This window comes from Perognathus longimembris, chromosome 1 (assembly GCF_023159225.1).
Source record: "Perognathus longimembris pacificus isolate PPM17 chromosome 1, ASM2315922v1, whole genome shotgun sequence".
Taxonomy (NCBI): domain Eukaryota; kingdom Metazoa; phylum Chordata; class Mammalia; order Rodentia; family Heteromyidae; genus Perognathus; species Perognathus longimembris.
The window spans coordinates 138,302,015-138,326,341 of NC_063161.1; the positions used below are offsets into that span (position 1 = coordinate 138,302,015).

The 24,327-nt window shown below is 37.9% G+C and overlaps 1 protein-coding gene and 1 long non-coding RNA gene across 4 annotated transcripts in view; one reads left to right on the plus strand and one right to left on the minus strand.

Moving 5' to 3' along the window:
* Positions 1-24,327, plus strand: part of Slc44a1 (solute carrier family 44 member 1) — a 178,094-nt gene that overhangs the window by 44,994 nt on the left and 108,773 nt on the right. For all 3 annotated transcript variants that reach the window (XM_048338435.1, XM_048338443.1, XM_048338454.1), the window contains exons 2-3: positions 5,654-5,743; positions 17,906-18,048. In XM_048338435.1, coding sequence (XP_048194392.1) covers positions 5,654-5,743; positions 17,906-18,048 — 233 coding nt within the window. The remainder of the gene's footprint in view (positions 1-5,653; positions 5,744-17,905; positions 18,049-24,327) is intronic.
* LOC125346155 lies at positions 3,968-18,188 on the minus strand. Its single transcript, XR_007209875.1, has 3 exons — positions 18,079-18,188; positions 17,529-17,532; positions 3,968-3,978 (listed from the first exon to the last, which is right to left on the minus strand). It is a non-coding gene; the product is annotated as an uncharacterized LOC125346155 (long non-coding RNA).

Here is a 24,327-nt window from a genome sequence, read left to right on the forward strand (position 1 = left end):
TTTTCTATACTGCATAGTTTCTACTAAGAAGTCTGTTGTTGTCGGGGTCTCTGCCCCCCCGACCCGGCACTCCCCCGGCCCAGGGGAGAGACGGGGAAAGGCACACCCCAACCCGGAGGAGCCAAGAAAGGAAAGGGTCAACCGGCCACTCGCACCCAGCCCTCCCTCACCGGAGGACAATCAGACAGCCTGGGAGTCAAGTCAGCACAAGATCTCGTTCGTTGGGGAAGTACGTGCCAATAATATAAGGCACAGGAGTCAGTCAGGTCTAAGATCGGCAGGAAGGGGAGGGATGAACTGTCCATCAAGGGCGGAAGAGCCAGGGTGTCACAGCCCACAGAACCGCCTCGGGGTAGCAGCTGGGCGTTGTTGTTAGGTACTGCCATCTTAGCCACACGTGGTCCCAAGACTAAGAAACAGGCGGGGCCAGCTAGTTGACTTCCAGGTGTGCCCCACATGTTGTGACCTTTGTTCTGCTTTAATATGTCTTTTGAAAAGAAAATCTGGATGCCTACCAGATGATATTCCTATCTTTGATTTTCTGCAGTTTGTGTGTGTGTGTGTGTGTGTGTGTGTGTGTGTGTGTGTGTGATTGTATTGTGTTTACAAATCTTTGATTCTAAATACCTAGGTTTTGATTTAAAAAAATTACTTTGGGAAATATTTCAATTATTTCTTCAAATTTTCCTCTGCTCCATTCTTTACTTTCAATTTTGCATATGTTTGATCATGTGCTACTTTTGTTCTGGGTTTCAGTTTTTTACTCTTTGTGATTTGTGTTTCAGTTATGGTAATTTGTTTACCTGTCAGTGAGTTTAGTGATCTTTTATTTGTCTCTGTTTAGTTTATGGTGAGCTAAATGAAGACACTCTTCTTTATCTGTTACCATGTTAATTTTATAGTTTTTAAAAACTATATTTTATCATTTCCTTTATTATAGTTTTAGGAATAGATTTTCCATTCATTTTTCTAGAATCCTGTTTTCCTCTTTTACAAAATAGGAAAATTGGCAATAGGGAATTTGTAAAAATGATCATATTGCTTTGAGAATTGAAAGAGGTCATGGGTAAATAAATGTGTTACCTTAAAAATGTCCTATCTTTCTTCTTCCCTGAACCTCTCATTAAAGGTCTGGATAGCAAGATTACTTTTACTATTTTATTTCTAAATTATAGGGTTTTGTGAAGGTAGAGAAGCCTAACATTTATTGGCAGTGCATTTAATCTAATGAAAAGTCTGAAAAAGGGATAAAATCATATTCTAAAAGTGCTTTTGTAACAGGCCTTACTTTTATTTATTTATTTTTATTGTTGTAATTACGTTTAATGTTCTTTTTTTTTTTTTTTTTTTTGGCCAGTCCTGGGGCTTGGACTCAGGGCCTGAGCACTGTCCCTGGCTTCTTCTTGCTCAAGGCTAGCACTCTGCCACTTGAGCCACAGCGCCACTTCTGGCCATTTTCTGTATATGTGGTGCTGGGGAATCGAACCCAGGGCCTCATGTATACGAGGCAAGCACTCTTGCCACTAGGCCATATCCCCAGCCCCATGTTTAATGTTCTAGGTGAATTTCCTTTGGCATACCCTATGTGGTTAATGTATATGATTTTTGTATACCGAATATTATATATATGCTTACCTGAACTAAGGAAGGGAAAGAAAAATGAGGAAGGGCGTAACAAATAGGACAAGAAATGCACTCACTACCTTTTTATGTAACTGTACCCCTTTGCACATCACCTTGTCAATAAAATTTAATTAAAAAAAAAGAAATAGAGTTGTGGCTCAAGTGATAGAGGGCTAACCTTGGGCAAAAGTAGCTCAACATGCCTTACTTTTAGTAAGGTGTCTGTGGAATTTTAATTGAAAGAAAGAGATAACATTAAATCCAGTTGCCTCTTGGTTGAATCTCTTGAAGAATCATTAAAAATTTTCTACTGTTTGATTTCCTGATTCACTTGAGAAATTTCATAGCTTATAACATATCTCATTTACTTTCTTTGCATTCGTAGGATTTTTAAGTTGTTAGAGTGGCCTCCAAATTTTGCAGTGTGAAGAAAGATTAATGGAGGTTGAACTCTTTACTGACATGTGGAAGAGAATAAGGATCTCACTGGGGTTGGCTTTGAAGTCACAGATGGGTTTAAATCCTGCTTGTATGGTTGTTAAACCTTGGGCTGATTATTTAATTTCTGAATTTGAATTTCCTCGTTTGTGAAATAGGGATCATACCCATGTCATAGAGCTGGTTTAGTGTTTGGTTGATAGGAATCAGTCATTGTTGACCTTAAAAACAGTAGCTAAAATGAAACATGCCACCACCATTAAGTAAAAGTTTTTTGTAAGTCTAAAGAAAAAAGAGACTCTTTAATATTCTTTATTATCCCTTTTGACAGAAAGAGCTAACTGGCTAAAAGATACTTTAACATTAAGGATAAGTTTAACTAAAAAGTGAATATAGTGGTAGTAACCAAGAATTGAGTGCACATGATGGCAATGCTCATTTCTTTTTTTTTAAATCTTCTGAACAGCCCATTGAAGTAAGCCACCTGTGGGAAGTGTTCTTTTGTTACAGTTAGAGTGACGACACTGTTTTCACTTTTCTCCTCTGCCTGCATGCTATCTCTCTCTTTCACACACACACACACACACACACACACACACACACACACACACACACACTCCCTTTCTCCCACTCCTCACCCCAGTTGAGATTTTCTTTGTATTTGGCAAAGCAGTGGCCCACAGCAAGATGAATAGTTGAGATGTTGAGTCTCTATTTTTCTTGTCAAGAATGAAATCCTTCCACCTTTAAATTACAGATGTAAATTGAAGCACTAACAAACTGATTGGTGGTCTGAAGTAAAAATACTAAGAAAATAGTTGTGATAAAGAAATGACTTGATCAACCTGAGACTTCCTCCATTCCATAATACTGTTTGTTAAGATTATAAATACTTTAGACAAAGGATTTGTTTAAAGTAGCTTTTTTGCCTTATAAATAAACCACAGAGTGCATTTCAAAGAAGTACCCAGATTATGTGTTTGTGAGTAATTTTACTGGAATGGACATCATTCAGTACTGAAATTATTAAATACAAAGAAACATTCTTTATTCACACTGAACAACTATCTTCCAAAATGCAGACCACAACACAGGCATTCTTGTTCAAATGACACAGGGAATAATGTCAAGATATTTCTCAGTTGTTTCTTGTTTTCGCAAACATACACTGGTCACAAATTTTTCAAATTGGAGGGAGCTGAAGAGATCCAATGTAACTCTTTCTGCCATCTAAAGAGATGAAGCAATTTATCTAAAGTCGTGTAACTAACTAATGACATTGCCAGAGAGAGAAATCCCTCATCTTTTATGCCACCATGATGCTTTTCTCTGGAAGAAATTGCCTACTCATTCCTGGGTTTTAATGTCAGCTTCAGTCCTGGTGTATGGGATTTTCCATGACTAAATAGTGATCTTTTGTTTTCCTGTGTGGGTGTCACGGAACAAGCTGAGTATTCTTATAGCCAGAACAGTGTAAAGCAGCAACAAGGCCATTATCTAGTTAACACTTTAGGAGTCAAGAAGTTGTAGCTCACAATTCTTCACCCTTCTTGTTGATAGACAGCTATTTTAAAGCTGAGTCTCCATTTTTATTTTTCCTTCTTGTGTGAGTCCTGAGGCTTGAACTCAGGGCCTGAATCACATCTCCATTTCTGGCTTTTTGGTGGTTGATTGGAGATAAGATCTCATGGACTTTGCCTGCACCCAGGCTGGCTTCAAATGGTCATCCTCAGATCTCAGCCTTCTGAGTAGCTAGGATTATAGCATGATTCACCAACACCCAATTTAAAGCTGAGCTTCTTAGCTAGAGTCAGATATTCCTGAACTTTTATGAAAATTGTGTCAATATATGTTTACATAATAAGAAAACAATCTGTAACATTCATCAGATTTTTTTTTAAAGAAGACTGTTTAAAACTATTGTTTTAGAAGAGAGACCTAATCCTGAAAGTATGTTATACTAGAGAGTTTCTTATATTAAGCCCCCTTACTTCTGACAAGTCTTCCAGATTTTGGATGGAAGCTTCTTGGATTTCATGATGGAAGCCAGCGTAGGCTTTTGTGGCCAAACTTTCACCTAATTTCCCAAGCTTAATTGCCAAACATTTTTCCTGAGCTTTTTCCTCCTCTCCTCTGCTGTGTTTGCAGGAGAGGGTGTGAGACTCGGTGATATTTGCTCATTAGAAAGCTCAAGAATTTTTTTTTTCCTGTTACAGGATATGTGATCTGATCTGAAAATCTAAGACTATTGTAGTAAGAAAGTAATTCCAATCAGTACTTTGCAAATTAACTTGTAATATTTTGTGTTTGATCTAGAAACTTCCATATTTTTAGAAGCAGAATGAAAATCCATAGATGGTGGTTTAGGAGCTGCTCAAAATTATCTACAAAATTTGAATTTTTTTTCTCTTTGAATTTTATTTGCTTTAGGCGAATTTATCCCTGCATTGGAATTCATTTTGATGGGCTCCCTTTCCTGAAGTGAACATACAGAAAACACATTCTAATTTTTTTTTTAAGTCTAGCATCTGGTCACACAAAGAAAAAGCACTAAGATTGAGGTTGGAAGAGCATGTTCATTTACTTACTCATTTTAAAAAGCCCTTACTGAGAACATATCAGAAATGCTTAGGCATCATCTTAGATGATGGAAATTGAGAACTGGACTCTTCCCGTGCAAGTCTCACCATCTGCTGGGAATACAGTTAACAATTCCCATGGAGACACAAAAGAAAGCATTGATCTAAGTCTTGTGCCTGGCCAGGAGTAGGGATGAAGCCACTGGAATATTTTTTTTCCAATTTTTATTATCAAACTGATGTACAGAGAGGTTATAGTTTCATACGTTAGGCATTGGATACATTTCTTATACTGTTTGTTACCTTGTCCTCATACCCCCCTTCCCCCTCCCCCTTACCCTTTCCTCCTCTGAGGTGTTCAGTTCACTTACACCAAACAGTTTTGCAAGTATTGCTTTTGTAGTTGTTTGACTTTTTTTACCCTGTGTCTCTCAATTTTGGTATTCCCTTTCAATTTCCTAGTTCCAATACCAGTATACACGGTTTCCAATATACTCAGATAAGATTACAGAGATAGTGTAGGTACAACCACAGGAAGGTGATACAAGAACATCATCAATAATAGAAGCTACAGATACACATGGGACGTTGAAAGTAGTTACAACTGTGATATAACAATTGTCTCCATAACATGGAGTTCATTTCACTTAGCATCATCTTATGTGTTCATAAGGGTATAGTTATTGGGCCTTGTGATGCTCTGCTATGACTTGCCTAAACCTGTACTAATTATTCCCAATAAGGGAGACCATAGAGTCCGTTTCTTTGTGTCTAAGCCACTGGAATATTACTGGCCAAGGAAGTTAGGGTACACTTTGCCAAAGAGGTGACCAAAATTGAGGGACTTCTAACCTATTCACAGATCATTTCAGAAAGCTACTCCCAAAGGTTTGATAGAAACGAATTGGGCAAATCAAGGACCTAGGTATACAGGAATAAATAAGAGAAGGCCTTTCTAATTTTAACTGAACTTGGCATTTATCATGTTCTTTTATTTTTGTATTTCCAATTAGAGTTCCAAACGAGAATGGAAGCCCCTGGAGGACCGTAGCTGCACAGATATACCATGGCTGCTGCTCTTCATTCTCTTCTGCATTGGGATGGTAAGGAAACTCAGAGATGATCTGAACTTGAACTGATGACCCAAAGGAATTATGGGTGGGAAGCTGCTTTACAGAGGGAACTTGTATATATGCAGGCATATGTATTATGCAGGTGTGTATACTTACTGCTATTAATTAAAGTGTCTAAGGTACCATTCATTGAGGCAGGTTATTTTTCTCCAGATAGAGTTCAGTAATATTTGGCATCTCTGGTTTTTGTTTATTTGTTTTTTATGTGAAAACTGAGTTCAAAGTTAAGGTACTCTTATAAGTCCTTTCAGAAAGCCAGTCATTTGACATGAGTTTCTTGAACTGTCATCTTATAGGAACAGTGAGCAGAACACTGGCCATGGACTTGAGAATTCTGCGTATTTACCCAGTCTACTCATACGAACCTGATAGTCATCTTTGGAACAATCAGTTCTCTTCTCAGAAACATGGTGTACTTGTTATATAAAAGTAGAGGTTTTGCCTGGTGCTGGTTGCTCATACCTGAGAGCCTACCTACTCAGGAAGCTGAAATCTGAAGCCAACTAGGTCAGAAAAGTCTGTGAGATTCTTATCTCCACTAACCCCACCTCTCCCCCCGCCCCCAAACCTGGCCAACAAAACTGTTGTCTCATGTCTGTAATCTTCCCTACTTAGGAGGCTGATGAGATCTAAGGATCGTGGTTTGAAACTATTCCAGGCAGGAAAGTTCATGAGACTCTTTTTGTTGTTGTTGTTTTTGTTTTTTGTTTTGTTTTTGCCAAACCCAGGGCTTGAACTCAGGGCCTGAGCAGTGTCCCTGGCTTACTTTTGCACAAGGCTAGAACTCTACCACTTGAGCCACAGTTTTCTCTATATATGTGGTGCTGAGGAATGGAATCCAGGACTTCACGTATACAAGGCAAGCAATCTACCACTAGGCCATATTCCTAGCTCCATGCATGAGACTCTTATCTCCAATAAATTACTCAGAAAAAGCTGGATGTGGCACTGTGGCTCAAGTGGTAGTGTGCTAGCCTTGAGCACAAAGAGCCTCAGGGACAGTGCCCAGGCCCTGAGTTCAAGCCCCAGGAACAGAAAAAAGAAAAGCAGAAAGTACAGCTCTGATTCAAGTGGTAGAGTGTTAGCCTTGAGCAAAAGAAGTCCAAAACAGAATCCAGGCCCTGAGTTCAAGCCCCACGACCAACACACACAGGAAAAAAAAAAAATAGATGAGCCGGGCACTGGTGGATATGCCTGTAATCCTAGCTACACAGGAGGCTGAGATCTGAGGATCGCAGTTGGAAGCCAGCTGGAGGAAGAAAAGTCTGTGAGACTCTGATTTCTAATAAACTACACAGAAAAAGCTGGAAGTGGTGGTGTGGTTCAGGTGGTAGAACACTAGCCTTGAGCACAGAGACACAAGGAAGGACAGCACCCAGGCTCTGATTTCAAGCTGCAGTACTGAAAAAAAAAAAAAAAAGATAGGTATTTTGCTAGGTGATATCTATCATTTTTCCTACATGGGATTTTGTTGTTCACTGCTTTACCCTAATTAGCTCCTTCATCCTAAGCTCTACAGCCTGCTATATCTACTGTAATAAATGTCATCTGTTGGTCAGAGATTAAGAGACATAGTGTTTTTCCGAGGACAACAAGCAGAGTCCTGGTGCACGGTGCCAGACGTGAACTTATTCAATAAACTGGATTGCTGGAGTTAGTGGTACAGTCCTCAGCAGCTTTGATATCACTGTCGGTGTGTTGATTGGCAAAAAGATATACAAATAGCTGGGTTTAGAGCCTTCTGATATTGAGAACTATAAATGACTTAAAACTCATCTGGTCCATCACCCTCATTTTACAGATAAAACAGCAAACCCAGAAATGGAATCAATCAATCCCAGGCCACACTGCTGATTAATGGCAGAGCTGCTAACATGGCCCAGTGTTTTAACTTGGGACAGTGATATTTTCAACCACTCATTTCCTGTTCATCAAGGAAGCTGTGGAGTTACAGTATTGCTCTCTTTTTCTTAAGTCTGCTGAACTCTTAAGTATGGAGCTATGCTACCTTAAGACTCCTTTGTCTTTAACGGGTCTAATTGGTTAACTGCCATCCTCCCAAACTTTTGTAGATGCTTTTATTTTATTTTATTTTTTGTGAGTTGTGGGGCTTGAACTCTGGGCCTGGGCACTGTTCCTGAGCTCTTCAGCTAGCATTCTGCCACTTGAGCCACAGCACCACTTCCAGTTTTCTGGTAGTTAATTGAAAATAAGAATCTCAGGGACTTTTCCTACCAGGGCTGGCTTTGAATTGATCCTCAGGTCTTAACCTCCTGAGTAGCTAGGATTACAGGCATGACATACCAACACCTGGCCCTAGATGTTCTTTAGAAACATCTTACTTTATGTTTCTTTATAAGCAAAATTTTTATTGTGTGTCTCTCTGTTTATCAGTACCTTCTCTGAATCAAGACTATAGTGTTGGCCAGTAGGCACAATTGTAGGTACCAATTCTGATCCAAAAACGAGAGAAAGGAAGCTGTATATTTCCACGAGTTATGATAGATCCAATAAGATAAGGGATGTTTATCTTAATGACAGTCATACAGTTCTGTCAAACTTAAGGTATTTAAAAAAGATAAGAATACCCAATGCTTTCACAAGGCCCAATAGCTATACCCTTAGAAACACATAAGATGATGCTAATTGAAATGAACTCCATGTTATGGAAACAAGTGATATATCACAGTTGTAACTACTTTCAACGTCCTATGTGTATGTGTAGTTTCTATTATTGATAATGTTTTGTATCACCTTCCTATGTTTGTACCTACACTATCTCTGTAATCTTATCTGAGTATATTGGAAACCGTGTTTACTGGTATTGGAAGTAGGAAATTCAAAGGGAATACCAAATTCGAGAGACACAGGGTAAAAAAAGAGAAATAACTACAAAAGCAATACTTGCAAAACTGTTTGGTGTAAGTGAACTGAACACCTGGGGGGGGGGGAGGGAAAGGGGGGAAGGGAGGGGGGCATGAGGGACAAGGCAACAAACAGTACAAGAAATGTATCCAATGCCCAACGTATGATACTGTAACCTCTCTGTACGTCAGTTTGATAATAAAAATTTGAGAAAAAAAAAAAAAAAAAAAAGAATACCCAATGCTTAAGCTAGACCTTTTTAGATATTGTTCAAGAGTTCAGGTTGTTTAATGGAATGGCAGTTAAATGTGGCATGCACAAATAAATACTCAGAGTACACCAAAGACTGTGATAGCAGATTAGGCCACAGCCCTTTCCCCACCCTTCAAGTATAACCCTGGGGCACATAGCAGCTGACCTCCCAAAATTATGTTTATAAAAACATGTACCATGCCACCCAAGGTGCTTTTGATTTTCTGTGCTGAAATAGCTCAGAAAAGTGCAGTCATTAATGTTAATAGACTCATTTGCGAATGACTTGAGAGTAAGGAGTCATTTGTTTACTGAACTAGTTCTCTAATGCATTGGTAATTAATATAATGTGGATTTCAGTGTGATGGTAATTAAGACCCACTGTGTGTACTTTTAAATGCAGGCATAGCAGTATTTGTTTTGGAATGATTCTTTTAATAGAATACTTCCATGGAATTTAGCTAACATCAAATTTTGCCATGTGGAAGCTGAAATAATCTCAAAGTTCTTTTGCTTACCACATAAGCACAGCAGAGGTAAAAATATTTTTTTCTTTTCCTTCTTATTATTTGTTTTACCTCCTTTTTCTTTTTTTAAAGAAGTCTTTCCTAACTCATATCTCAAATGTTCCTGACTAAAGATTTTTTAAAATTTGAAATATCTTCCTATAGATTTTTAAAATTTGAAATATTGTCATATATATTATGAATCATCTTAGGGATGACAGTCCATATGTAATATTGTTAGTGTGTGTGTGTGTGTGTGTGTGTGTGTGTGTGGTGTGTGTGTGCACGCATGTGCCCAGGTGCTTGCACCTGCATTATTAGTAGGGTTTAAACTCAGGGCCTGGGCATTGTCTCTTTTCATTTTTACTCAAGGCTAGTGCTCTACAACTTGCTCAACATCTCCACTTGTGGCTTTTTGCTGGCTAATTGGAGATAAGAATCTCACATACTTACAGGTGTGTACCCCTACTTGTCTTATCCCATAAATAATATCAGGTATCAGCCTTTTCTTTTCATAATTCACTTTTATTAATAGAAAATAAACACATTCCAGTTTCAAAGTTGTTATACTTGAAGTTCCTAATTCTAAAACTAAATTAAAAAAAAGAATTTAACCACTTAATTCTGCTTCTACTAAGACAATGAAACTGTGGCTTAAAAAAAAAGCATATTCAGCACCATTTGCTCATATCAGCCTTTATTTAAGTTTTCTTTTATTGTTATTATAGGAGTTACAATTACCTAAGTTGGATAATGAGTACATTTCTTTTTGGACACACTTCCCTCACTCTGTCCCAGTTTTTCCCTCCTGTCCCCACCCACAAGTTGTATAGTTCATATTCCACATAGTGTCTGGTAAGCACCACCACTTCATTTGTTCATCCTTCCTCCTTCCATTTCTGTGCCCCCTCTTACCCTTCCAAAGATAAATAAATGAATAAGCAGGGCTAAAAGAAAACAAAAACAACAAAACCCCATTGTTTCTATTTCCTGGAATTCATTTCCATAAATATTATTTTATATGGTTCGAGGCACATAGGCATTGTGCCTTTGTGTTCCTCCCCTAAGGTATCTTCCTGTGGTCTCACTGTGTGTGAAGGCCTAGGGTCCTGTATAATTTATCATTCCCATTTTAGAACTAGCTTCTTTAGATGAAAGAAAAAGGTGTGTGTTACCATACTTGGCACATATTTGAACTTTCATAACTACTTTGAAATTCCTGGGCATATGCTTACCCTGTTCAAAAAAAGTCATGTGGCTTTCTATTTCTTCTTTTTTATTTTTATTTTTGCCAGTCCTGGGGCTTGAACTCAGGCTAGCACTCTACCACATGAGCCACAGTGCCACTTCAGGCTTTTTCTGTGTATGTGGTACTGAGGAATTGAACCCAGGGCTTCATGCATGCTAAGCAAGCACTTTACCACTAAGCCACATTCCCAGACAGCTTTCCATCCCTCCTTCCTCTTTCTCTACCTCCCTCTTTCCCATCTTTTTTTTTCCCCCTCTCCTTTCTTGGTGTGTTTTTTGTTTGTTAATTATATTTTGAGTCAGAGTCTCACTATGTAGCCCAAGTTCTTGAAATTTTCAGTCTTCTTTCTACTTCCTGAGTGCTGGGATTATAGGCATTCACTACCATACCTAACATATAATTGTACTTTTAAGTTGCTATTTTCAGATAAGGTAGCAAGCAAGTGGTTCTTAATCTTAGCTGTATATTAGAATCACCTGGGATGTTTAAAGTAAAATGCCTATTCCTCTGTGATTCTGATACCATGTGATTCTGATATTCATGCAAGGTTGAGACCCTCTTGTAGTCACTAGTGAGGAGTAACATGCCTGGATTTAGAAAGAATGCCCCAGTATCCAATATTAAAGATGGATTGGGAAGGAAAGGGACTTGAGGCAGCTCAGATAAGAGGACTAAAGCTTGAAATAGTGCAGTAAAGGAAAGTAGGAAAGAGCTTGAATAGGATCAGTGGTTATCCGTGGTGCAGTAAAGTAAGAGTCAAGTCACAGATGAATAATAAGGCTCTATATTAATCTAAGTTTGAACCTTATTCCAGTTTCCTAAGGTCCCAGCCACAGTCAATATACATTGGGGAATCCGATTGAGATGGATAAACAAAGTACCACATATCACCAATAGAGCAGGCACCTGATTTTATGCCAAATGGTAAAGCACTCCATAGTAATGACTTACACTATGTTGATCAAAGTTCCTTGTCATCTAATATGGTCAAACCTCACTATTTCTCAGGGAAATGTATATATGAGAAGAGAAGACAGGAAGAGAGAATGGAGATCTACCTAGACCAATCAGTTTAGCACAAAAATGGAGGAAAGAGAGGAGGCTGGATGGCTCTAATAGGAATGCCAAACCTGGGAAATAGTTACTGCTGCTCTCTGAGTGAAGGCTAGGTCGCTCACACTTAGAAACTCAGATATTTATTTCTTACATCTGCTTCCAAAATTACACACTCTTGTTTCCGTCTTGTCTGTTTTACACATTAGGAAACAGAGACATAGATATGCTCAGTAATTTTATTTCACAGTAACACCACACTGGTCCCAGGAGAGAAGAGGAAGAAGGTCTCAATAAGTACATTCTACTCTGTTGACTGAAATCAGGAACAACAATAAAAGGTTTTGTTTACAACATGAGGTTATTAGACCTGTAGGACCTAATAACCTCACTTGCCAGTAAAACATGATTTCATCAATGTTTCTGGCTTTGACCTAACAGCTCAGCAGAACTTGTCTAGTGTGGAGTTAGGAAGCTCAAGGGAGAGGCAGGAGAGAAGACTCTTCCCAGTCCATCTGTTAGGTGTGCTTGTATAATAGCTAATGTCGCCATTACTGGAGATGGACAATATGTAGGAACAGGAAATGGTTTTGGAAAATGTTGAGTGAGAACAGGAGCTCTGACGTGGAATTTTTTGGTCAGTACATGTTGCTGGAAATGCAGGGTTGGAATTTTAGAAAAGATCTAGACTTAAGCTGGATTTAGAAGATGGATCCCTGGTTTCCTTTCAGATTGCTCTCAAGGATCTTTGTTTTATAATGTAGGTCCTGGGCCTGACATTTCTAACTCAGTAACTGAGGTTGATCAGCAGCACATAGTAAGAGATGGACTATGGCATTTAGTTAAGTGTTCGACGGACTGTTCTTTGTCAGGATCATAGGATAGAAAGAACAGCAAGCTGGATATTCATTCTCAGATGGTTACTCATTACAAGTAACACTCACTCTTTTTAACTCCCATTTAAAAAAATTTTGTGGTAAAGCATATATAATGTGCCTTTTTTTTTCCATTTCAACCATTTTAAGAATATAGTTCAGTTAAATCTATTTGTTTTTAATCTGTTCCCCTTACCCCACCCCTTAGTCACTGTATTAAGCCAAATGATTTTAGACTTCTTCCTGAAAGTTTACTCTTCAATTTTCTTTCTATCTGCTTTCCTTTAGAAGCATAGAATTTTGGAAGCGGGAGCAGTTAAGAGATTAATCTAGTTCAGTCTTTGGGACTAGTAGAGAAATAGCTTAGAAACTGGATTTGTAAGGTATATTAGTATCAAAGGCAGGGTCAGTTCTCAATGTTCTGCCTGTATTCCTTTCATTGCTGTTAGCTGTCCATGAAACTGAGCCACTCTGATTTTGCTCCCTCATGCCTCATTTTTTCTTGTTTTGAGATCATTTCAGTTCTTCTGGGATAAGCCTTGCATTTGTCTATGCTCAATAAGTGCTTATTAAATTGATGTTTCTTAGACTTTAATTAGTCTTTTTCCCCCTCTTTCCTCTTTCTAAGAGCTGTGTTTTCTATTAAACTTGAAAGGAATCTAGAAATTTGGCTATAGCTCTAAATTCCTTTTTGTTTGTTGCATAAATAGGAGCTCTGCACTAGCCTTTTAGCTATACCTTGTCAGCTGGATTCTAACAGCCTGCCACGTATCTTGAAAGAGCAAGAACAGGAGCTAAATGTAACTGGTTTTACAAATCAGTTATTAGGGAACTGACTTGAAGCATTTATTGAGATACAGAGTATATGGTAAATGATTTTGTGCTTGAGAAAGCAATAATCAGGGCACAGTTTTCATTTGTATTTTGAGACTGCTTCTCACCCTGTTGCCTAAGCTGGCCTCTAATTTGCTATGTAACTGAGACTGGCTTTGAACTCTCAGTCCTCTTTTCCTTAGTCTCTGAATGCTGGGATTATAGGTATGACCCCCCACACATGGCTATACTATTTTTTTATTAAATTAATTCCTGTGTCCCTGGAACACAGCTATCACCATAACTCATTTCTCCTCATATTTAAATTTTGAGACATATTTATATACTATCTCCTGCCCATAATTTTTGCTGACTTATCCCTTTCCTGTATACACACACACACACACACACACACACACACACACACACACACACACACACAACTAAAGCCATCTATCTGCTTTGCCCAGTTACTTAGTGGAAAAAACTCGTTATGAAATTGAAATATGCTTGTAAAATAAAATTGTGTCCTAAATTTTTTGCTAATAGTGCATGAAGTGAAATTAAAGTTCTTAATTCAGTAGAACTAGACCCTGTGTATGACATGAAGGGAAAATGACATAGTTTATTAGTTGCCAAGTTGTCTTTCTCCTATTTAAGCAATAAGTACCAACGAGTTGCCAAGTCCTGCCTATGGCCTGTATGCCTGATCAGATATGTCCTTATATGCCTGCTCTGATTAGAGTCACTGTTTGTGCATGGATTTTTCTACTTCTGTCTGAAAAGAGCCATCCTGAAAGCACGAGAGTAGCTTAGTCATTTTAAGACTAATAGGCTTGTTCTGTCTCTAGTGCTGGTTCTGCTCTATGCTAATAAAAGCTTTCCTCTTCTTTTTTTTTTTTCCCTCTCATTTGTTCCATTACCATGATTTCCTTCTGTTCCTTTTCCTCCACTCTCTGTAGGGCTATTAAATTACTGAGTGTGTTCTGTAAACTTCTGAAACTGTATTGCTCCTTGAATTTGGGTTATAGCATTTTTCTTTTTAAGGAGATTATAATTTTAATTAGACTTAGGTTTGCTTCCTGTCAGCGCTTATACTGTGTAGGAAGTCCCTAAGATGGCAGTCATGGTTTCTTTCTGTCTTACTAACTTGCTTTTCTCCTCCCACCCCCACCCCCCAGCAGCTCCTCACATTCTTTGCTTAGTTCCTCCTGCAAGCAACTAAGAAGTTTATATGACCTATATGAAAATAAGTCACTATCCCCTTTTTGTATGTGTATATGTATATATGTGTGTGTGTGTGTGTGTAATATAATGTATACCCTGGCCCATCCCACGGTGATGTGAGGTGGTTTTTGATAATTCACATGTCCATTAATACTGTTAAAAATAGTCAGAAAGGGAAGACAGAAGCCATTCAAGGGACTCTGTAACACAACATGTTATCAAACATAAGCAAATTCCTATAAGAAGTGAAATAATATAACCCTTTAATTACGTAACAGTGTTGCTATCCTAGACTAGTAGTGAAAGAAAATTGTAATTGTGGTCTGCAAACATTTCTGTGTAGTGACAAAATTACTGACATTATTTCTTACTCACCCTTTCCCCAAGACAGTTTTATTCTAAGGGGACTGAAGGATTTTTTGTCTCTCTCCAATTACTGTGGCTCACCTCTTTAGTCTGACTTTTCATATCTTTTACTGACAGCTACTATCTAGTGATCACAGGCTAGGGAGGAGGCAGTCACCTTCGGATTAGGTACATGTTATCTCATGTAGTCTTCATCAATATGCTGGGGTATAGATGAAGAGGGAGCAGAATCTAAGTAGGTTATTGAAACAAAACCATACAGATAGTAAGTGGAGACAGAGTATGAATTGGGTCTTTCTAAACTCCAACTCTATTCCCTTTATTATTCAAAGATGGTTTTTGTGGATGAAATACATTGGAAGGGATGTCAGCCTTCATTTATCATGACAATATCTAAGATGAGAAGATTTTAGCCCATGATTAGTTGATCCCTTGTTTTAGACACCTGGTAGCACATTGTGATGAAATGAAACCTCTTACTTTGTGCTTGGGAGGAAGAGGCAGAGGCCAAGATCCTATGTTCTCCTTCAGAATCACACCTCACCCCAATGACCTGGAGACTTCTTACCAGGATCACCTCTTACAGGTTGCTTTCCCTCTTCTATCCTCCCACCCTACCCCAGTAGCCTCTATGTGTTAACATAGGAGCCTTTAGGGGGACAGTCCAGAGTCTAGACAATAGCAGAAAGGTTAGCCATTAAACTTCCAAACATTTACCTCTCTTTCTGCTCAGTGTAGTTTTCTAATTTGGCTTCATGCTTATGTTTAAAATGGTATGTTGATCTGTACCTGTATATGTATTCAGCGGCTTAAATTTTTTTTTTCTTGTGCCTTAGTATTGGATTGAAGTTCTGAGGTGGGAAGGGGTATCCTGCAGCATCCTTGTTGCACTCAAGAGAAAGGGAGCGGCCCAACAAGGAAGTGAGAATAAATGCTGTGTGCCTGATCCTACTGCTGGCATTAGCTGTAGCTTTGATACAACAAGATTCTGGCAAAGTATATGTGTGTGTATACATACATATACATATATATGTATGACTATGTATATATGTATGTATATATATGTGTGTGTATATATACACATACACATATGTATGGATCTATATGCTCATATAATTCCTGTACCAGCCTTTGTGTTAAGTGGTTCGGTCACAACTCATAGAGAGGTTAAATCAAAGCACATTAAGCAAATTTGTTCAAGGCCACATCCTGTCACCATTCCATTGTAACACATTTGACCCCAAGGCTCACAGTCCTTCTCTTAAAGCATGTTCTTTCTTCTAATCACAATATGGCTAATATTCATCAGCAATTACTATGGTTCCAGGAAGATTTCTTACCACACTGTATTATGTTAGCTTATCTCTTTTTTTTTTTTTTTGGCCAGTCCTGGGGCTTGAACTCAGGGCCTGAGCACTGTCCCTGGCTTCTTTTTGCCAAGGCTAGCACTCTACCACTGACACAGTGCCATTTCTGGCTTTTTCTATATATGTGGTGCTGAGGAATTGAACCCAGGGCTTCATGTATGCGAGGCAGGCACTCTACTACTAGGCCATATTCCCAGCCCCATGTTAGCTCATCTTCAACACAGCCTGTATCACTATTTAATAGGTGAGTAAACTGAAGCAGAAAGTTGACATCACTTGCTGAGGTCAGAGTTACAGAATAACAAACAAACCAAGCACACTCTCTACAGTAAGTCTACTTTCTCACAATGTGAAGTTTTAAGAAATTTTTTATTGTAGAGAGCTAGACTCATGCCTGTCTTACTTTCTTTCAAAATGAAAGTAGAAGAGTTATTTAGGAAAAAGAATTTGGCTTTTTAGATAAGTGTACTTAAAGGAGAAACACACTTTCCTCTGGAAATATCTTCAAGTATTTATTCTATTGCCTGAGATCTAGCAGAACTACAGTACATAAAAACTACTTGTTATAGTTGACTATGATGAGTTGAACAGTGATAATCTCTGCCTTCTTAGCTATTTTATGAAAGATTATAAAAGCTCACCCTTTAAACAACCATATTACACAGTATATCTTAACCCTAGTCTTCTCCTCAATACAATCAGCTTATCAGTAGTGATTCATCTTCTAGTTCCTATACTCAATGACCTGTGGTTAAGTGTAAGCACTTATTGCATTATTCTGGCCAGTACATTCTTGATTTAGCAGGCATGATATGTTCCAGATTATCTACCTTTAGTACCAGGAAAAATATTCTTATGAAGTAAAGTGACCTTCGCAGTACACAAAGATTATACCTTACTTGCTCTCGTCTAGTCTCCAATATTAAGAGCATGACAGCACTCTGTGATGTCATGACTTGGCATGTATGCAGCTTTGTTATAAGAAGGATAAAAGTGCTGTGTGTGCTGAACTGATAATGATTCAAAACCTACTTACCTGTTGTTCTTTGGATTTTTTTCTTTTATCCTTTGGTGTTGTTCATTTAACAAGAATTCTTTTACAACAAAATTAAACGAAAACAGCAGGTTTTTTAAATTTTATGCTCTAGTTGTTACAAGCTTTTGTAGCCTCGGGTAGCTCACGTAACTTCTCTGGGCCTCAGTATCTTCATCCTGAGGATTAGAGATAATGTATGATAAGCATCTAATACACAGCTTGCCACAGAGCAGGTATTCAATATATAAAGAAGCTATTATTATTATTGTTATTATAAAATGCAAAAACAATCTTATGCTGTAGAAGCTAGTGATTTGTTTTGTTATGGTGGTAAATAGTGTTTCCCTGCACTTTCTTTGCACTTATTATACGAAGTCCAGGGAACACAGTGGAATAGTGTTTGTACCAAGGAAAGATAGTTCTTTGTTTCCTTCAGTGGACAAAAGAAGCTCATTATAGTATCCAGTAGTGAATGTGGCTATTGAAATGGCTTATTTCTGTGTTTTTTCTGTTTCTTTCCTAGGGATTTATCTGTGGCTTTTCAGTAGCAACAGGTGCAGCAGCAAGACTAGTGTCAGGATATGACAGCTATGGAAATATCTGTGGGCAGAGAAATGCAAAGTTGGAAGCAATACCAAACAGTGGCATGGACCACACCCACCGGAAGTGAGTAGAGTTGCTGATGATGATGAACACTATGTATTGAGTATTTTGAAATGACTTCTACTGGTGCTTTTTATGTTTGGTTTTTAACTGTATCATTTCTGTTTTCAGTTAGCAAATAATATTCTTTAAGAAACACAACTATAGTTTTATTATAGTAAGTGGCTACCTTGAAGTTTTTATGGGTGGAGGCCTCACTTAGGAGTTACTTTCATATTGTTTTCTCATTAGTCTTTAGGTTGTGTACTAAGTTTTAACTAGAAAGGCACATAGTTTGTTTTTTGTAACTTAATATTTGGGTATTGAGACATTGAAGTTACAAAATAACATTCTGTGATACATCATTTATAAATACACAGAACTTTCTAGTTTTATAAATTTTCCTTGTCAGATTATACAATATGTTTTTGAGTTTTCAGTATTCATCCTGTGGATTTCTTGAAATTCGTGATTTAACTGCCTTTTTTCCAAAAAGAACTAGTATTTCATTTTTAATGTTTATGGTAGAAGTATATTTCATGTGATTTATTTTATCTATGATTCTAGTATGATTGTGTAAACTGTATATGTACAAGTCATCAAACTATTAGATTATTTCATATATCAAACCAAGTCTTCAGAATTGACAAAAGTAATATTGAGATAACAGCTAATCAGTCTAATAGACTTTACAGAAAAGGCTACATAGAGAAAAAGTTTCTTTTTAGGTGATAGCAAGCATTTTTCAGAAAGATAATGTTTAATGACTTTATTAATAATTATATGAATCTTCTGGTTAAACTTAGCTGTTCTATATAAGATGTATTTGATAATCTCACACACTTGAAGAAATGCAAATGATCGTTTCTCAAAGTCTTTTCTCCCTTTAATGAGGAAGAGCTAATGCAGTTCAAGTACACAAACGTTTAAGTGACAATACAAAACATGCCATAGTTGACAAGCCAGTGCCACCAGATGAGGTAGGTGAATTTGGCTTGGAGAGGCTGACATGATTGTCAAGTTCACATGGCTGCTGGCCAGTAGAATGCCCAGTGCAGGCTATGAGTTCTCTTGCTGTATCCCTTGAGAAAAGTGAAAAGTGGGCTCTTATCAACGTGGAGAATTGCCTTATTTATTCTTCCTTATGAGTATTTCATGAGATTAATCTAAATTTTTGATATGTTATTTCTTGTACCAGGGCTATACATATCTTTTTTACTTTTTATTTTAAAATAATTTTGGACTATAGATGTTGTAAATGTAATAGAGGGAGTTCCACATATTGGTGGGGAGGGGTGAGGGGGGGTGTGGGGGGTGTTTTAGGTACCTTCTAGGTTGTAAAACATTAACTCTTAATGCTGTTGACAGACACCAAATACAAAATGTCTCAATTTAGATACTTGAGAAGATAAGAAGACATAGGAGCTTCCTTCCTTCAGGTTTACTAGTCGAATTGGGTTTGTAATTGTTTTTATGATGGGCTTTCATAACTTGCTAATGACTCCAATCATATCTTCATCCTAAGTTGGTTTGCCTGGTGTCCTTCACCTTGACCTTTTGATGGTTCATCAGACCAAAAGAGCCTCTTGTAAAGAATTACCTGTCATGCTGAAAAAGTGGACACTTTTCTCCCAACACTTACCATAGTTGACAATCAATTAGATATACAGTATTAGGGGGAAAATGTTTCCCAAGCATAACTATCCCTTGACTCATGTATATGTATTTAAATTTTGTTTTTATCTTCTCTTTATCTTTTCTACCTTTGAAGCATTTTAGTGTTAATTGAGTACTTCTGTCTATATGTGGAAATGACTTCTAGTGACTGGTATATTTATAAAATCTATCAGGTCTGGATTTGAAAGGTAATAGGAAGGCGGTGGCCTTTCTGTCAATTATTTTTATTCTGTCCTTTTCTTTTTTTTGCTTAATGCATTGGCTTCTTTCTCCTATATTTGTTTCCTTATACTTCTTTGACTTCACTATTAACTCCAAGCCCTTCTTCCTTTGGTTAAGAATACTATTATATCTGTTTTGCCCACAATTATTTCGGCCTGACTTTGATCTCTTTTTCCCATCCCTTATCCTCTAGCACTATTTTGGGGCTTACTTGTAACTCTATACATATTCGTTGAAATGAGTCAGTGATAAGTCCTCTGACACCTGGGATAACAGCTAGTTGTCTCCTGCCCTGCACAAGTATTGTTTCTTTTATTAGAAAAAAGAATTCTTCCCATTCTTTATGTGCCTTTCTTGTATTCATCCTGTGACTTTCGGTGGAAATACCACTTCCACGAAAGTCTTCTTTGGTACAACAATTTAAACTTGATATATGAAAGTATCCTCTCATGGTATTCTATATTATGTGTAATTAGACTTTTAAAAAATATTTTGTTATATGTGTGTCTCTTCTAAATGCCATAGAGAAGCAGTGAGAACTATGTCACATCTATTTTAATGCCTAGAATGTGGTCAACACTCAGTTCAGTTCTTTTTTTGCCAGTCCTGGGGCTTGAACTCAGGGCTTAAGCACTATCATTGGCTTCTTTTTGCTCAAGGCTAGCACTCTACCACTTGAGCCACAGCGCCACTTCTGGCTTTTTCTGTTTATATGGTACTGAGGAATTGAACCGAGGGCTTCATGCATGCTAGGCAAGCACTCTATAGGTAAGCCACTCTATAGGTAAGCCCTCAGTTCAATTTTTGTTGGATGGGTAAATCAATTTTCTTCAGCATTGTGTTCTATGGCATGAATTACTGAGTTTAAAGATCTGAATATTTTAAGATTATTAATGTATATTGATGAATGGCTTTCCATTAAGACTTCCATTTATATTCCCACCAGCAGTGTCTGAAATTGCTCCATCTTTGCTAGTATTATTAGTATTTATTTCTTACTATTTTGACAAGCCAAAGAATGGTGCTTTATAGTTTTAATTTGCATGTCTTTGATTATTAATGAGTGTGAAATTGTCCTCCCCCCAAGTTTGTTAGCCTCTCTTGGAGACTGTTGTGCAAGCATATCTATTCTTGGTCTTCTTATCTCTAATCTGCTCCATCCTTTATTCTGTGATAGGATTAAGTTCTTCAGAACTGAGCTCTTATTTTTTCAGTTTCCAGTTCAAGAGCCTTTGCTTTCCTGTTGCTGCTTTATTGTCAAAAGATGAGTACTCAGCTTCTCCCCTTCAGATTGGGACCCATCTCACCTACCCACTCCTCTCTCTGTCCCTCAGTGTGAGATTATTATTGTTCCTGACATTCAGTTGATTCTGACTCTGTGTTATTTCTTCTGCCTGCCTGCCAATCTGATGTTTGAAACACTTATGATGGGTCTTATAATTGACCTTTTTATGAAATGTTTCAAAACTAACCTTATCCCATGGTGAGCTTTCCTTTACTTTGATTGCCTGAACTTTCCTATATCATACTCATTATTCTATTGCCTTGAATTTGCTCTCTAATTATATTGTGTTTCTCATCTGTCTGTATTAATTATCGGTTGCTAGGTAACAGTATTACCATAAACGTAGTGGCCTAATGCAAGACATGTTTGTCATCTCAGTCTCTGTGGATGTGGCTAGCCTCTCACAAGGCTACAAGGATTCAGTGAGGGTTGGTGGTTCATCTAAGGCTCCTTTTCTAGGATCAAGTAATTGTTGGCAACGTTTAGTTCCTTGAGGATTCCTTGGCACCCTGCTGACTGCTGTTGGAGGTCACCCTCAGTGCCATGTGGGCCTCTCTGTACAGCAATATACATCATTAGAGCCAACAACGAGAGTTTCAGTACAGTCTACTAGGAAGATCAATGTTATAGTCCTTGTAAGGTTCACCAGAAAGGAAACCTATGGTTCAGGAGTTTATTGCGGGGGAAAGCCAAGTGCCAGCCCACACAAGATGGAGGTTTGGGGAGACAGATGGGAAGGAAGAAGGGAAAAAGAGAGAAAAGAGCAAGAGAGAGTAAGAGAGAGCGGGAATTGTGTTGAGCCGGATTATATAGGAAAAGGTGGGAGATATGGCCAGATGGATTGGATGTGACCTCAGAGAAGGAGGAGGTAACTGCCTCCCGGTGTGCCAGTTACCTAGGTAATACAGGTACTGAGCGTAGACTTAAACAGGTGGGGGCCATCTACATGGAGCCCTCCTGGGGGTGGACCTTACAGTCCTATTAGTGGAATCATGCTTGCCATATTCTACTGGCTAGAACCAAGTTGTGAATCCCATTGAAATTCAAGGAAAGCTTACAAAAGACATGAGCACCAAAAGTCAGGAGGAAGGGAGGACTCTTGCACTCTGTCTGCCTCTCTGTACTACTGTTACCCTCCTCCCCCCAAACTCCATATTTTCTTTGTTGTTGTTTGTTTGTTTTTTCTTGTTTTTTTTTTCTTCAAATTTTTATTATCAAACTGATGTACAGAGAGGTCCATATTTTCTTTAACTCTCAGATTTGTGTACCCAAGAGTTCTTTAATTAGGTCTTATTTAATTATAATAATGGAAGAAAGTCTACAGAGAATTGAGAGGGAACACCTATGACTTGTTTTAATCAGAATGTTTAAGATACCAAGATGACTATAGGAATTCTCTCCATAGTTAAGACATGACAACATTTTATTTCCTTCTGGTTCTGTTTTTCCCCTAAGTAATGCATTTAACCTGATAATGTATTTACTGTATCAATACAGATATGCAATGGAAAATGTGAGACATTCTTAATGAGATACAGGAGGAAGTCTCAACTTCAAATTGTTTAAATTGATTTTAAAGTTAGTTGCTTGAGATATTTAAGACTTTATTTTTCTTCCCCCCCCCCCTTTTTTTTTTTTGGATGTAGGTCCTAGGGCTTGACTCAAAGACTAGGCACTATTCCTGAGCTTTTTTTTTTTTTTTTTCTCAAAGAAAGCATTCTATCACTTGAGCCAGCTTCACTTGCAGCTTTCTGTTGATTAAGTGGAGATAAGAGTCTCCTAGACTTCCCTTCCCTGGTCTGGCTTTGAACTACAGTCCTCAGATCTCAGTCTTGTGAGTAGCTAGGATTATAGGCGTGAGCCTGTACCTGTACCTGGTTAAGACTTTTTTTTTTAAATAAAAACAATGCTACCAACAAGGTTCTAAGAATAGGTTAACTAATAAGTTTTTCCATTGTATCTTACCAATAGTGATATTTCATAAGGCTATATAGATATAATTTGTACAAATCTAATTTTATTCTTTATCTTTTTCTTTCATGTAAGGAAGCCATGTAAAGAACCAGTCACTGGGAAAACCTCTATGCCACTACAATGCCTCTCAAATTTCAGATTAAAAAAAAATGTTTTAATGGTATCTAAAGAACTTTAAAGGAGGCATGGCAGGGGGTAGGGGGTGGGGTGGTCATATTTGTGAATGAGTAGTTAATAGGATAACATCTTATTTAACATCTTTTCCAAATTTTCTGAATGATCTTTAGCAGATTTCCAAGTGAAAACAGAACCAGAGCATGGTTTTCCTCCCTTTTTCTTAATTGTTCTCAGTTTAAACTCACAGCTTAAAATGTTTGTGCTGAAAGGGCATCTGAGATGATTCACTCTGATTATTTGAGTCAAGGGCCTAGGGACTAGAACATAAGAGGAAGACAAGACATAAGAGGAAGCTGGCCCTCAGTTTCCCCAGGGGAAGGTTTAAGATATGAACACACATACACACATATGTGTTCAGAGACCAAAATCTGCAGATGGTCAAGTCTCATATGTACATGATGTAGTATTTGCATATAACCTATATACATCCTCTTGGGCACTTTGAATCATCTCTAGATCAATTGTAGCATCTAAAACAGGGTAAACAGCTATTGCAATATGTTGTTTAGGGAATAATAAGAGTTTGCACATGTTCTGAACAGATGTGACTTTTCCTCCTTAATATTTTAAGTGTGAGGTTGGTTGAATCAGTGAACAAAGAGATTGTAGGTCTGGAGGGTCAACTGTGACAGCAAGCTCGTCTCCTGTTGAGTATAGGTCTGGAGTTTGGACTGTGACAGCAGGCAGGCCAGCATCCTACTGAATGTAGGTCTCAAGGGCTGAGTATGATAGCAGGCTAGCATCCTATTGAGTGTAGGTCAGGAGGGGTGACTGTGATAGCAAGCTAGACTCCTACTCAGTGTAGTGATCTGTGCATTGGATTCTACACTGTCTCTGGTAAACTGTATACTCATCCTGGTTTCTATCTTTTTCATTTGGGGGATTCCACCAAACAAAGGCAGAAAAAAAAAACCTCTGTAAAGGAACCTAGAAGGAAGAATTAATAAATTAATAACATAACTGAAGAG